The sequence below is a fragment of the Melanostigma gelatinosum genome, assembly GCF_949748355.1.
Source record: "Melanostigma gelatinosum genome assembly, chromosome: 4".
NCBI lineage: Eukaryota > Metazoa > Chordata > Actinopteri > Perciformes > Zoarcidae > Melanostigma > Melanostigma gelatinosum.
In genome coordinates this window covers 23,462,432-23,475,234 of record NC_136637.1, presented here as the reverse complement: position 1 = coordinate 23,475,234, position 12,803 = coordinate 23,462,432, and the positions used below count along the sequence as shown (strand labels likewise).

The 12,803-nt window shown below is 44.7% G+C and overlaps 1 protein-coding gene across 3 annotated transcripts in view; it reads left to right on the top strand.

Moving 5' to 3' along the window:
- The window catches only part of elavl4 (ELAV like neuron-specific RNA binding protein 4), a gene marked incomplete at its 5' end in the record, with an annotated part of 64,994 nt that overhangs the window by 27,190 nt on the left and 25,001 nt on the right, over positions 1-12,803 (top strand). For all 3 annotated transcript variants that reach the window (XM_079267623.1, XM_079267622.1, XM_079267621.1), the window contains 2 exons: positions 314-400; positions 4,817-5,063. In XM_079267623.1, the coding sequence (XP_079123749.1) occupies positions 314-400; positions 4,817-5,063 (334 nt within the window). The remainder of the gene's footprint in view (positions 1-313; positions 401-4,816; positions 5,064-12,803) is intronic.

Below are 12,803 nucleotides of genomic sequence, written 5' to 3'. Positions count from 1 at the left end.
TCCATTTTTCAGCATGAAGAAATCTTTCAACAATTTGAGTCGTGCAGTTTTTCCAAATCTACACCATCACCCCAATTCTTCCCCCAAAGACAAAGCACCCACTCATCTCAGCGGTCACACGAACCAAACCAATCCCGAGCCGCCCGTCTTTGTTTTAGTTTGACTGGTGCACTGTTGAAGGTGTAGCTGTGTTTTTCTCGTGAGCCGCCATTTTCCCTGTCACACCCCAAACCCCACCACATCCCTAACCCTGTAAAGTGAGCATACGATGTTGACGGTGCGTCCCTCCCTCCCCTTGTGCTCTGCTCCATAGGGGTCGACAGAGACACAGTGGCGTCAGGCAGAGCTCCCACAGCTCCAGGGCTGGGCAGAGAAGGGATTGCTGACACAGCCAAAGATGGTAAGGAGACAAATGGATGGCCCAGCCATTTTACACAGCCATGAGGTAATATGATCCGATATTGTCCTGTGTTTACATATATACGCACTGGTTGGGGATGCTGTTGACTGAGACAGTTGGAACTGGAGCAGAGATTGATGGAGAGACGGCCGGGGGTTGCAAGGGTAGAAGAAGTAGTGCAGCGATGAGTGAGAAGCAATATTCAGCTGCGGACGTGTTCATCCGTTGTATTTATATGAGAACACCATTAAATAAAATGCTTATTTCTCAATTTATATGTATTAATATGTTCATATGTTTTAGTATTTTTACGCCATCCTTTCAAATTAATTGTGCTGTTTAGCTTTCATTAAAACATGCTGCAACCGTGGGCATTTCTAATGGGTCTTTACTCCCTTGCAGACACTCAAGTTGCTCACTAGTATAATTAGTCCTTTGTTGCCCCCTTTCTCCTGTATTGAGCACTCCAGCACTCATTAAAAATGAATCTGTCCCCCCCCATGCACTTTGCTTTATAGCAACTGTAGCTTCAGCATTGTTTGATTCAAGCCAAATCACTTTGTCATCCTTAAAGGGACAGTGTTGTAAGATTTGGTGGCACCTGTCACTCCTCCCTCTCCAAGACTCTGGGCCTCAGTGTGCAAAAACCTTGACGGCGCTGTTCGCCTTGCTCAGAGGCCAGCCTTACCTAAATAACACTTCTGTAGGAGTAACATCAAAACAAGAAAGCACAATGGTCGTTTCAGGAGATTTATACACGAATGAAAACATCGTTAAACAGTAAGCGTTTACTGTTTCCATATTATGTGTCCAACAACTGCACACTTACCATGTATGACTTATACTCGCTAGAAGCCCGGTGCTGGCTCCGCCTCCTGTATGTGTAGAATTACATCGTGAGTAGAAGAAGCTGCATCTCGAGGCTGAGATCTTGAGAGGGCTGTGTGTTGTACCAAGTCAGCAGGACAGTGACCTCCGTCCACACTGGGCTCCTCAGTGGGAGAGCAGGGGCAACCGAGTGTTCACAACCAACATGAAGTGGACTGCTGAGCAGCACAAATGCTGCTGGGCAGGGACAAGGAGAGGAATATAATTGGCCACTGGGACTCGGCAGGTCCCTGTTAATTAGAAGCAGCCATTTTGGTGGAAAAACTCCTCAGAAAATGTCCCATGGAGTTGAAAGTCTCACTGACAGAATGGAACGCAGCAGGGAACGTAAACAGATTTAATAAGGCCCTCTCCAATCAACTCTGTTGTGGCTAGATGCTATTCTCTCCTTCCTCTGTCTTTCTCAGTCTGTCTCTGTGTCTCTGTTGTGGTAGAGCGGTGAGTGAGTAGGAAGGGATACTGTCAAAAGAACAATTTGCATGCAGCTCTCATCTTCAGAGCTTTTAGACATCTCCCTGTCTGTTTGTTTTCTGCTGTGGGTTTGGGCCATTGTTCTCTCTGTGCATGTGTGTGTGTGTGTGTGTGTGTGTGTATGCGTGTGTGAGTTTTGAGTATGGGCTTTTCCACTCTCTGCCTATGCCACACAGTGTGTGTGTGTGTGTGTGTGTGTGTGTGTAAAATGAGAGGATGGAAGCAGATTAAAGACTGACATTGTGTTGCTGCTGCTCCTAAACACTTAGATGGAGGAAAAGAAGAGCACTAGATAATTAGAAACGCAGCTCTTCATAAGATCCTTCTAAAGTCAGAGAAACGATGGCCCCTCTCGCTTCCCATGGCATTTTTGGTGTAGGTATTCCAAATTGGATAAAGACCAGTTTTTTTAAACTGCTCTGATCTTCACATTCAAATGAACTGCACACCATTTGACTTTTCTCATTCAACATTTTGATGGTGGTGACGTCACTGTTTTATTATCTTGATATTAGTATTAATACGAGTGTTATTTGTTTGGTAACTAGAGTTATTTGTATGCCCGCTTTTCCTTAATCGTCGTCCCTTCTTACCACTACACGCAGGTAGATAGATGAAAGTAAAGTGATTAAACGCATTGTAAATGTCTAAAATGTTTTTTTGAAAACTATTTCCGGACAAACTGGGAATTTTTTTTAATTCTGCTTCGAGATATATTCTTAGAACACAGGTCCAGTGTTTTGATAATCCAGAAATAGAGCGAGTTTTCTCCTTTGCTAAAACCAGCCCTGCTTCCAAGTGCAGCCTGTCTGCGTGTTCTTAGGGATGGTTAAAAATAGACAGGCAGCTGAATGCTTGAGCAGGGGAAAGGGAGAGATCTGAGCGATGACTTTAAAAATTTGATTGACTCAGATTAAAGAATATTTGCATCTTAATTTGGGTTACAGCATGTTCAGGTCATTGCAGTGCTTGTGCATCATTATGAAGGGGAACTTTGTGTGAGTGTGTGCTCAAATGGCCTTTTTTCTAGTCATTTGCAAACATGTGATACAGGATCTATTATCAGTGGAAGAGGACACTGAAAGACATTCAAAAGACAATAAACATTCAGTCGACAGTCTGCTTACAGCCTCCTGGTCTGGTTCGGCATGAGTCAAGATAGAATGATGTTCTCTATACATTTATAACAGCGCATCCATCTTCTTTTTTGGCCGTTTTATCTTCCCACCATTCAGTGATTAGATTTGGTGGTCTCCACTCTTTCCATTTGCGGAACACTGACACACTCCTCCCCCCCCCCCCCCACACACACACACACACTCACACATATATGCAACAAAAGCTATTCATTTGATCAAAGAAATGTTTTTTATGCAAATGCATGAATAATTTCACTTCACGCATTGCTTTTGTTGGAGAATAATGCTCCCTCAGAATAAGCATTTCTGTTATGTGTCAGAGTGCTCTGGTAGAAAAGCAAAGTGCAACCGACCTCCCTCCTCCGACTTTTGACTCTCACTCTTTCACCTTTTCTTTTTGCTGCTCTCTCACACTTACACCAAGCTCAAAGTTTTTTGAACACTTTGATCCTGAGGTGCTCTGCAAAAGCAGATATGAAAACCCAAGGTTGTCTCTGCCACAGCAGCAGCTTCAGCAGTCAAACAGCCGAAGGGCCCCTGTTGTTGCACTCTCCCACAAACCTCTGCAGCCATCAGAGAACCATTTGGAGACGCCTCTTCCCGTCTTCATGTATATCTATCCGTCTCTCGTCTTTGTTGTTTACACCCTTTTACAGCCAATGTCATCAAAAACATGCTCGAATCAATATTCCAACAGCTGAGTGACCGTGTTAACCGAATGTGTCGGTGGTTGCTCGTAGTATCTAACAGTAACGGTTGTGAGTCTGTGTTCAAAATGTATTTAAGGATTTTATGAGGACACCTAATGCTACTCTTTACCAACTGTTGCTACAAGCAACCACAGACACATTCGCCTGGACGGCGGCATCTATGCAAGCGATTCTACGTACTGTATACCGCTGGACAGATCGATGAAGCTCGTGTTTGTAGCGCACATTTAAAAAAACTCAATAAACTCAAAACTGTCATGGTATTGGACGTTCTCTACATGATATCTGCAACCATCTACAGCGTCTATGCTCGGAATTTCTCGCTGGTGCTTCCATCAAATACGTGTATGTATATCTGGCCACTAAATAGTGATCCACTTGCTAATATATTCTACCCCGTCACTCATAGTATAGGAATGGTAAGTCAATTTGTTTAAGTTGCATTAGCAATCTTTAGTTGTTAATGCCCTCACATAGCTTGACAAGTTATTGCACTCCGCCGTACTTCCGTTGCCAAACTGTATTTACAAACTGTAAAAGTGTCTGTTTCTCAATGGTTAATGGCCTGTTCTGTGTTTCGTTTGTGGTTCCACACTCGGGTTTTGAAATGTTTTGATAAAATGTTTGTGTCAGATGAGAGGCAATTGGTTTACGCGATTATTTGTTGTCAGCATGATTTCTCACAAATATAAACCATCATTCCTAAACTTTTCAGCAGTATGTATTAAGTATTTCCTCTGCTTTGAAATGAGTTCATCAAAAGTTATTCATGAAATACCTGAAAAATCAAGGTCCTTCATCACATTGCTCTGTTCCAAACTGAGGGAAAAATATGTTTTTACTATTTCACTGACATTTGAATCTCTGTCAGGCAAGAAATATTTGTCTGTCAATTTCAAAACAGTGATATATTGAATGTGCAAAGCTCATTTAAAACCCTTCAAATGTCTAGAAAACCTTTTTACCCAAACTGTTGATTTGACTTTATGCAAAAAGTAATGCTTTTTAGAAATCCAATTTTTAAAATAACCACTTTGTCAGAGTCTTGTATGCCTTGCTACATATTAAGTGTTCAAAATATTCTAAATAATAGGACAGAGGCCTTTGCTAATGAATGCTATCTCTCTCCTTCTTCCTCCCTGCACTTTGGCTCTATGGTTCCTCGCCTCTTCCTCTCTCTCCTCCTCCTCCTCTTTGCCCTGCTCCAGATCATCAGTAACATGGAGGCTCCTGTGACAAATGGCCCCAGCGGAGGAGGCACCACAGCCAACGGGCCGACCACCAACAGCCGCGGCTGTCCCTCGCCCATGCAGACTGGCCAATCAAATGACGACAGCAAGACCAACCTCATTGTCAACTACCTGCCGCAGAATATGACCCAGGAGGAGTTCCGCAGCCTGTTTGGTAGCATCGGCGAGATCGAGTCCTGCAAGCTGGTTCGCGACAAGATCACAGGTACAGAAAGGAGACCGTCCATGTTGCACTCGGATACTGATGCTTGCGTTTCCCTTTTCGTGAACTTGGAAAATAATCTGCTTCGCCTTCACATGGTTTGAGGTGTATCCAATAGGAGGAGGAATACAGGAGCGTGTATTTCACTCAAATCACCTAAACTTAAGTCAATCAGCTGTCAATGACAATATGATGCACGAAATTAGGATATAATGTAGTATACTGTGTGATGATTTGGTCGTCCCCAAAGGCAATTTTGCCAAGGTAAAAAGGAAGAAGTTCAGCACAAAGGGATTTACTATCCTGAGCTCATCCAGAGCTGGAAGGGATTTAGATGCTTGCTTTCTATATTGACAATTTTGACTGGCCCGATCCTGACCTGGCTTCCTATTCACGTCAGCATCCTACATTTTAAATACATTTTATTATATTACAATACTCAACAAACCACATATTTTAAACTGCTGTTTAATTTGTTTGTTGTAATAAATTATTTTGTCCTGTCACAATTTCTTTTGTAATATTTGCGGTAGACAGTCGATTGGTAGGAATAATAAAATAGTTGAGAGAGAGACAGCTTACATTACTGTTCACATACTGCTACAGGATCAAAGGTTGGTGTATATACAGTAAGCCAACAGTACGCTGTGTGTTGAGTAAAGACACATGGAAATAATTAAATGTGAAATGAAGAGTTCACTTCACACGAGTGTACGCAAGCCGCCGGCTCAACACCATTTCCAAGCAATCTCAGTGTTTGACAGTAGTCGTTGCATGCATTGTCTTCTAGGAGCAGAAATCCATCTCTGTCCTCCGTGTGTGTTGAAGCGCTGTGAGTCAGCAATGCGGCAAAGTGCCACATGTTCTCCAGAGGTGTTTAAATTAAGCAGCACTTCGCGGTGCTAATCATGGCTGTAATCTGGGCGTAGTGGCTGTGTGGGTGGCCACACAGCAGATGGATCAGGGGAGGGGGTTGGTGCGGCTCTGTGATAATGCTCCATACTGGCTTTCATTTTAGATCCTACTTACTGACACTCTTCTCCTGATAATCTCATTAAAGAGCACCAGGCTGGCAGGCAGTGTAGCTCACCAAGCCATTGTCAGATAGCAGGCAAGGCGGAGAGAGTAAACACACACACACACACAGAAATATACCCGAACATAATCACCAAATTAGATTTCCTGTAATAGATTAAGTACAACCAAAAGGCCAACAGCGACGACAATGTTGACTGTAAACCAGAAACGGCCACTAGCCCAGCCATTCCTGCCTCCTCCTCTTCTCTCATTCTTTGAAGCATATTCCGGAGCACTACAATTCTTCTTTCGGACCATTTTCCTCTTCCTCTCTAATGGGCCACAAAATGGAGCCTGTGAGAGTCAGATACACCCGGATAATGGAGGACGGTGTGTACAAAAATAACACTGGGATACCACATGCTATCATCATCACCATCACCGTGTTCTCTCTCCAAGCGGCAGTGAGGAACCAAGCTGATACTTGGAGGGAGTTTAAAAAAAACCAAGCCAAGAGGCTTTATACTCAACTCATTTATATAACAGTCATCCAAATCATGAATCGACAAAGCCAGGTTTGCTAGCGGGAGGGAGGACGAGAATGATGGGAGGAAGAGGAAAGAGAGCACCATTTATTTTATAGGCCAATGTATACACCTGTACCCTTTTCGTCTGCCGTAAAAAAAACTACACATAATGTATAATTTGACATTTTTATGCGAGTGAGTCAATGCTGAGGAAGGAGAGGATATTTTTTTACCATGTTGAATTTTCAGCAGGAAACCTCAGAATGTCTCGAGGATGAGAGTGTTCTGTAGCTACACATTATTCATATTGATGGGGATATTAAGGCCCTCATTTTCTACTGTGCCGTGTGAAGTGTTTGAGGAGTACAGAACAAAAGTTTCGTTTTTGAATATTTTATCATTACAAGATTGAAGTATTTCGCCAACAAATTTACGGATTCAAGCAAGTCTTTTTTTTTTTGGTGTACATACATTTTGCAACGTAGAGCACTTTTGTGTCGACTGTGCGGCCTATCTGACCTGTAAGTGTTTGCTGATAAGGTGTGAGCAGGTACGCCTCTCAGAGGTACAGTAGCGGAGACATACAGGTCCTCAGCTTCCTGCGGACTTGCTCTTGTCAGCTCCAATGACCCCATTGCGGTGTGAGGCTCGGGTGGTTACGGGCAGGCGTAGCCACTCCGGCTCCGTCTGTCACCCTGGCTGACTTCAGCTGGTATAACAGCCACCTCTGGGTGTCTTTCTTGCTCCCCGCTTGCCTGCCTGCTTGCACAACTACCTCTGCCTGGTGAGCTCATAACACGGCAGAGACACGCAGGTTAATCTTGTATTGAAGGCGAGCTTTCATGCACCTAGCTGCAGCCCACACACACTTTTGCACGTAAGCCCCAGGCCTCCTCCTGTCTGCCTGTGTACTCTTAAGGAGAAGATGCCTTAAAGACGATCGTTGTTTGAATTAAGTGTGTATACTATAGTGGCTTTTACATTTGTCCTCCTGCAGGAGAGAATGTAACATGTACAAATGCTCCTTGGCCAGGGCATGATGGCTCTGAGACACTGTGGACTATAGATGGTTCCTCTTCTAGCGCTCGTTCTTTAAAAGGTTGAAGCTGAGCGTTGCCAGTCTGAAAGCTCATCTTGAACAAAAAAGTAAGGCAACCACCAAAAACAACAACATGCAAACCCTTATTGTGAGCGAGGAGAAATCAATGTGGACCTTGCAATATGCTGAATCAGCACTCGTGAACTACATGCCCATGCACGAACACACGCTTACACATAGAGAGGAATGGAATTGACTGATCCTTGTCAGGAAGTCATTTTTCAGGATCATTTTTCTGCAGCAGCCACATTTCTGCTGGAGAAATGACTACATTTGTTTTCACAATGACACGGAGGAGAAGGAAATGGCTTTTCATGCTGGAACAAGGATTGATTGCATTGGGGGGGGTCCAATCATTTTTTGGGATTGATAGTAGCCAAAAACCAAAGTAGCCTTTACTCTGTAGAGATATATAGGATGTGTTACTTGCTTGTTGAGTAAACAGTTGGCCATGTTCACCAGCTGCGTTTTCTTATTGCCGTCTTTCAGCAGCAAACTAACCGTTTTCATAATGGGAACAGCATTTTTCTCCTCTTGATGCAGATGAAATAATTCTCATGTCTACATCCAACCCTGTAAAGACATCATCCTAAAGCAACACTGACGGAAGGAAGCCTTTGGTGCACACTACTCTAGTCACCTTCCATGTGTTGGTTTTAGACATGGAATCTGGGGAGCTGATGCAAATCATAGTGGCAATGTAGCAAGCCAAGCAGATGTTGGCTTTGAAAAATAGATTGACTGTGATGTCAGCTGTGGAGTAGAGCACCTCTGACAGACAGCAGCTTCAGTACCGTGGGAATGCCTGCTGCGAACCCAATTCTTACATGAGGGCATGGTACACCATCTTCACATAGGTGCAAAAAAGATCTCGGGTTTGGTGGATTCGGCTTGCTTGGCGTGCACGAGTCTGTGGCTCAGGCGGCACACTTCCATTTGTTTCATTGTCATTCCATTTCTGTTATGGAAGATCAAGTGCACCCACAAGTATTGCAAACATAAAATATGCATCTAACCCTGATCTGCAAGGACAGATGGGCTCAGCTCCTGCACAAGGTCTGTCAGTCTAATGGGGAGCAGATCAAACATTCACCATTTAAACCTCAGTTCACCCATATCTCTTCGTTGCTACTGAAATGTACATTGACAACACGCTCAGAGGAAAGAGGGCTTCTCTTTGTACTTCAGATTGCAAGCCACACATCATTACTAGAGTGATGGGAACAAAACTTGCTGTTATTCCTCTCCGTTTTTCCTACGATGAGACCAATGTTGAACCTTCCAAAACACCGAAACAACACAAATGCAATGTAGTGACAAACTATCGCTTTCACATCCTTACTAAAATGATGCCGAGCGAGATGTGGCGCAGTGTTTACATCTCACAAACGCGTTTATCTGAACCTGAAATGGGCTGAAGGCTGGAGATGGCGTGACCGAAGCTGACAGGGAAAGAGATGAAAAACGGATTTGACATCTCCAAAGCCAGGTATTAAGAGAGCTGCCAGGCTCAGAAGTGCAGACACAAGCAGGCAGACACACATTAAAGTTTCAGAGTCCCAGGTCTCGAGAATGTCCTGTCTCTCTCCTCATAGCACCCACCCACCCCTCCTGCACCTCCCTCTGCTTAGGACCCAGAATTGGACGTAACTTAGAGCTTGCTCCTCCAGTGACCCTCACTTCAGACAGCCTCTGTCCCCTCTCATTCCTCTCTGAGTGCCCTTTACATGGAGCACAGAGGCCATGACTGTCCCCTGTGTCAGCCCCAGCAGCTGAATGTGCCTCAGAGGTGGTTCCTCACCTTCCGACCCCTCCACTCTGAGTGCACTGCACCTGGGCAGGAGAGAGCCAGACAGTCCCGTTGTCCCCAGCATGTGTGCTGCAGGGCTGGGGGCGGATGGCGGAGGGCTCATGGGTCTGCTCGCTCTGTGCTCTCAGAGAGAGTCCAAGCAGGTGCGGAACAGTCGACTCCGCAATCCTGACGTTACAGGGTTATCCAAGTCTTGAAGGGGCTTCTCTGTCTGTCAGCTTGCCTTCGATATCTCAGCTGCACAGCCAGCCAACCAGCCCACTCACTGCAGGCTGCAGTCCACTGGCCCCACGGCTCAGGGAGCCACCAAGAGGGGGTGGTTTACGTGTGTGTGTTTGTGTGTTTGTCCCTGAGCTTCTACGTGGGCAAGTGTGTGCCTATATGTGTGTGTGTGATTGGAAGCGGGGCCTTGGGAACTGAGAGTGGGAGCCTCCTGACTGCAACAGTGGCTGCTACCTTGGCAACCCAGGAGGGAAAGATGTGTTGAATGAGTGAGTGGGAGAGGGATCTACAGTAGATGCATGCGTGCGGGGGACGTGGCTCTGTTTATGAATTTAGTTATTTAAACGGGCTTAATGCCACATGATATGCTCTAACTGTACGGCTCGTATTTGAGTCTTTTGTTCTCTTTTTAGTTTTTTTTGCAAACTCACTCAACTCCCTCTCCCCTATGGAGTTGACCCCCTTTAAAGGTAAGTACAGTGTAATTTGACATGAAGCTGGTGACAGGGCACCTTTTCAATTAGGGAGCATTGGCCCATCAAAAATAGCAGCAGCGAGGGGCAAAACATCAGAGGATGGAAGCAATGAGTGTGACACATTCATTTTGACAAATTGAAATGTTTTCTTGTCCCCTCTGCCTCAACTTAAAATGTCGCTCACTTCAAGACTGACCAAACGGATTTGCCTCTTTGCGGGGAGAAGAGACTGGTCCACTCAAGGTGTGTTAACATCACCGGCTCAAAGCTCTGGTGATCTCTGAAAGCTGCAACTCCCCCTCACTCCTTTCGATGCTTCTTTTCTCCCACGACAATGCTTTCGAACAAGTTGGCACAACTACAGAAGTAAAATGTTACGTACATGTTGACAACATCGTGTCAGCATTTCAAATGAACTTTTTGATGAACAGCTACACACTTTCAGAGAAGAGTATCGAGTCCAACAGATTGCAGGACAGTCAATCGTGAAATAGAAGGTTTCATGCAGCTATGTGTTTCATTTGGTAGCTACCACTCTACATCAAAGAGTCTATAGTGCGCTGTGTGAGCCTTGCCTGATGATAGGAGATGAAGATGCTTTCATGTCTGCAGTACAGGGCTCTTAGTCACATAATACATCAAAAAAGGCAGAAAATAATGACAGGCAATATGCAACCGGAGTGTGTACCTTACAGCGCAAGATTGTGTTCGTCAGTGTAGCCATGCATAGATCTATTTAGCTTATTCGTTATCTACCTATATGTCATTTTGCATAGGTGTGTGAATTTCCCCTTGCATTCTCGGATGTGTGTGTGTGTGTGTGTATGTACAGAAGGGGAAAAAGAAAAGATGAAATGACATAGTGGGGCCAGCAGAGATGACACCCGCTCGAAGTATACTCATTTTCTCATCTCACACATTGAGCAACCCTGCTGCTCCTCCGGAAACAAATAATGGCTGAGTCATAACACCTCGCAGACTCACCAAAGAGCTACTCACTGGAAAAAGCAGTGATTTTACCACTGAAAAACATGCCCACCTCCCGATACAATTGAAGTCGGATTGTACAAAAGCAGTGCCAATTGGGTGGAGGTGGGTCCAAATTAGCCCTTATCTCCTCACACCCCCATCACATAAACCTCATTTGGGGACATTCTTCATTACAAGACCTCTGCCATTATTAAAGTTGCATATTTTTTTTATTAAGAAGCCCCTTTTCACTGCTGCTGAGGATTTTCTCAAGTCGTTACAACTGTTGTAGAATTTGCACAACTGGCACTCTAAGCAGCTGACAAAACAAAGGCAAATGAAGATGTAACCTCATTAAAAGGGCATTATGAAGAGCAATGCATCATTTGGGTTCTTGCTTTTAATTGACAATTAAAGTATATCAGTTAATGTATCCATTAGGCTAATTGATCAGCACAAGGCTGATTTTTCTGTTGGCTACAACTCCATTAGAGGCTATTTATCATGCATTTTTAATAGCTTCTCTACATTGCCTAAAATGCCATACTTCCTTAAGTTATCTTTCTGTAACTGTTAACTACCAGTGGACCGTCTGTGTGTAAAAAAAGACTTCTCATGCAAATTGTCTTTTTATATGATCAACTCCTGTGACACTCATACACATATTTTTAAACTCTGTTCAGCAGCATTTCTTTCAACTTAAGTTACATTTGTATGACTATTATTGTTCAGCAGCAATGAATGACAGATGACATGATGTTGAAAATCACTTTAACAGTAAGACTTGATCTTAAAGAACATTAAAACGCGTGGCTAGAAACAGCTTGAGCTTTTTCGCCTGGTGTTGTGGGACCTTGCAGCCTGAGCTGGCCTTATCCTTACATTCCAATAAGACACCATGCCGAGTTAAATGATGCTGAACCGTTTTGAACTGCCTCAAAACTGTGCTTAACCTCGGTGTGTTGAGCCGGAACAGAGCGGGGCACTGTGGTGGTGTGATCCAAATGCTGATCCTGCTGGGGAGTATTGAGGTGGACAGGGCAGGTGTTGTGACAGAATGAAGCCAACCACACTGCGTGCTGCCTCTGCAGGTTATTTGAGCATCTATTGGACCGCTAGTGCATACATATGATAAAGGATGGAAATAGTGGGCGTTCTTTATCTTTTCAGTGTTGAAATTCACGAAACGGTTGAGGAACTACAACACACGCACAATGATGCGTTCACTGGTTAGCTGCCACTCCACTCCTCGCTGTCCTGCTGCGAGGACTTACTTTAATGCTTGTGTGTGCCTCTGTGATTGAGTGATTACATGTTTACTTGCATTTGTGTGCACATGTGTGGATACATCTGTGTGGAGCGTTGGCGTTCCCCACCCATCCGTGCAGATTCCTGGCAGCCAGGCGGTCTGGCGGTAGCTCCCTGCTGTTAGCTGCTCCCTAGCAGGCTGGAAATGGTTGGTGGAATCCCCTCCTGGAGCTTTCCTGATGCTGCAGGCAGAATGCCTCTCTCCGTCTCCCCTCATCTCATCGCTCACCTGGGGACTGTTGCCAGCCAGCGAGCCTCGATCCCACCCTCTTTCCTCCAGCCTGAAGGCCCTCAGCCTTGCCAAAGAGGGAGTGA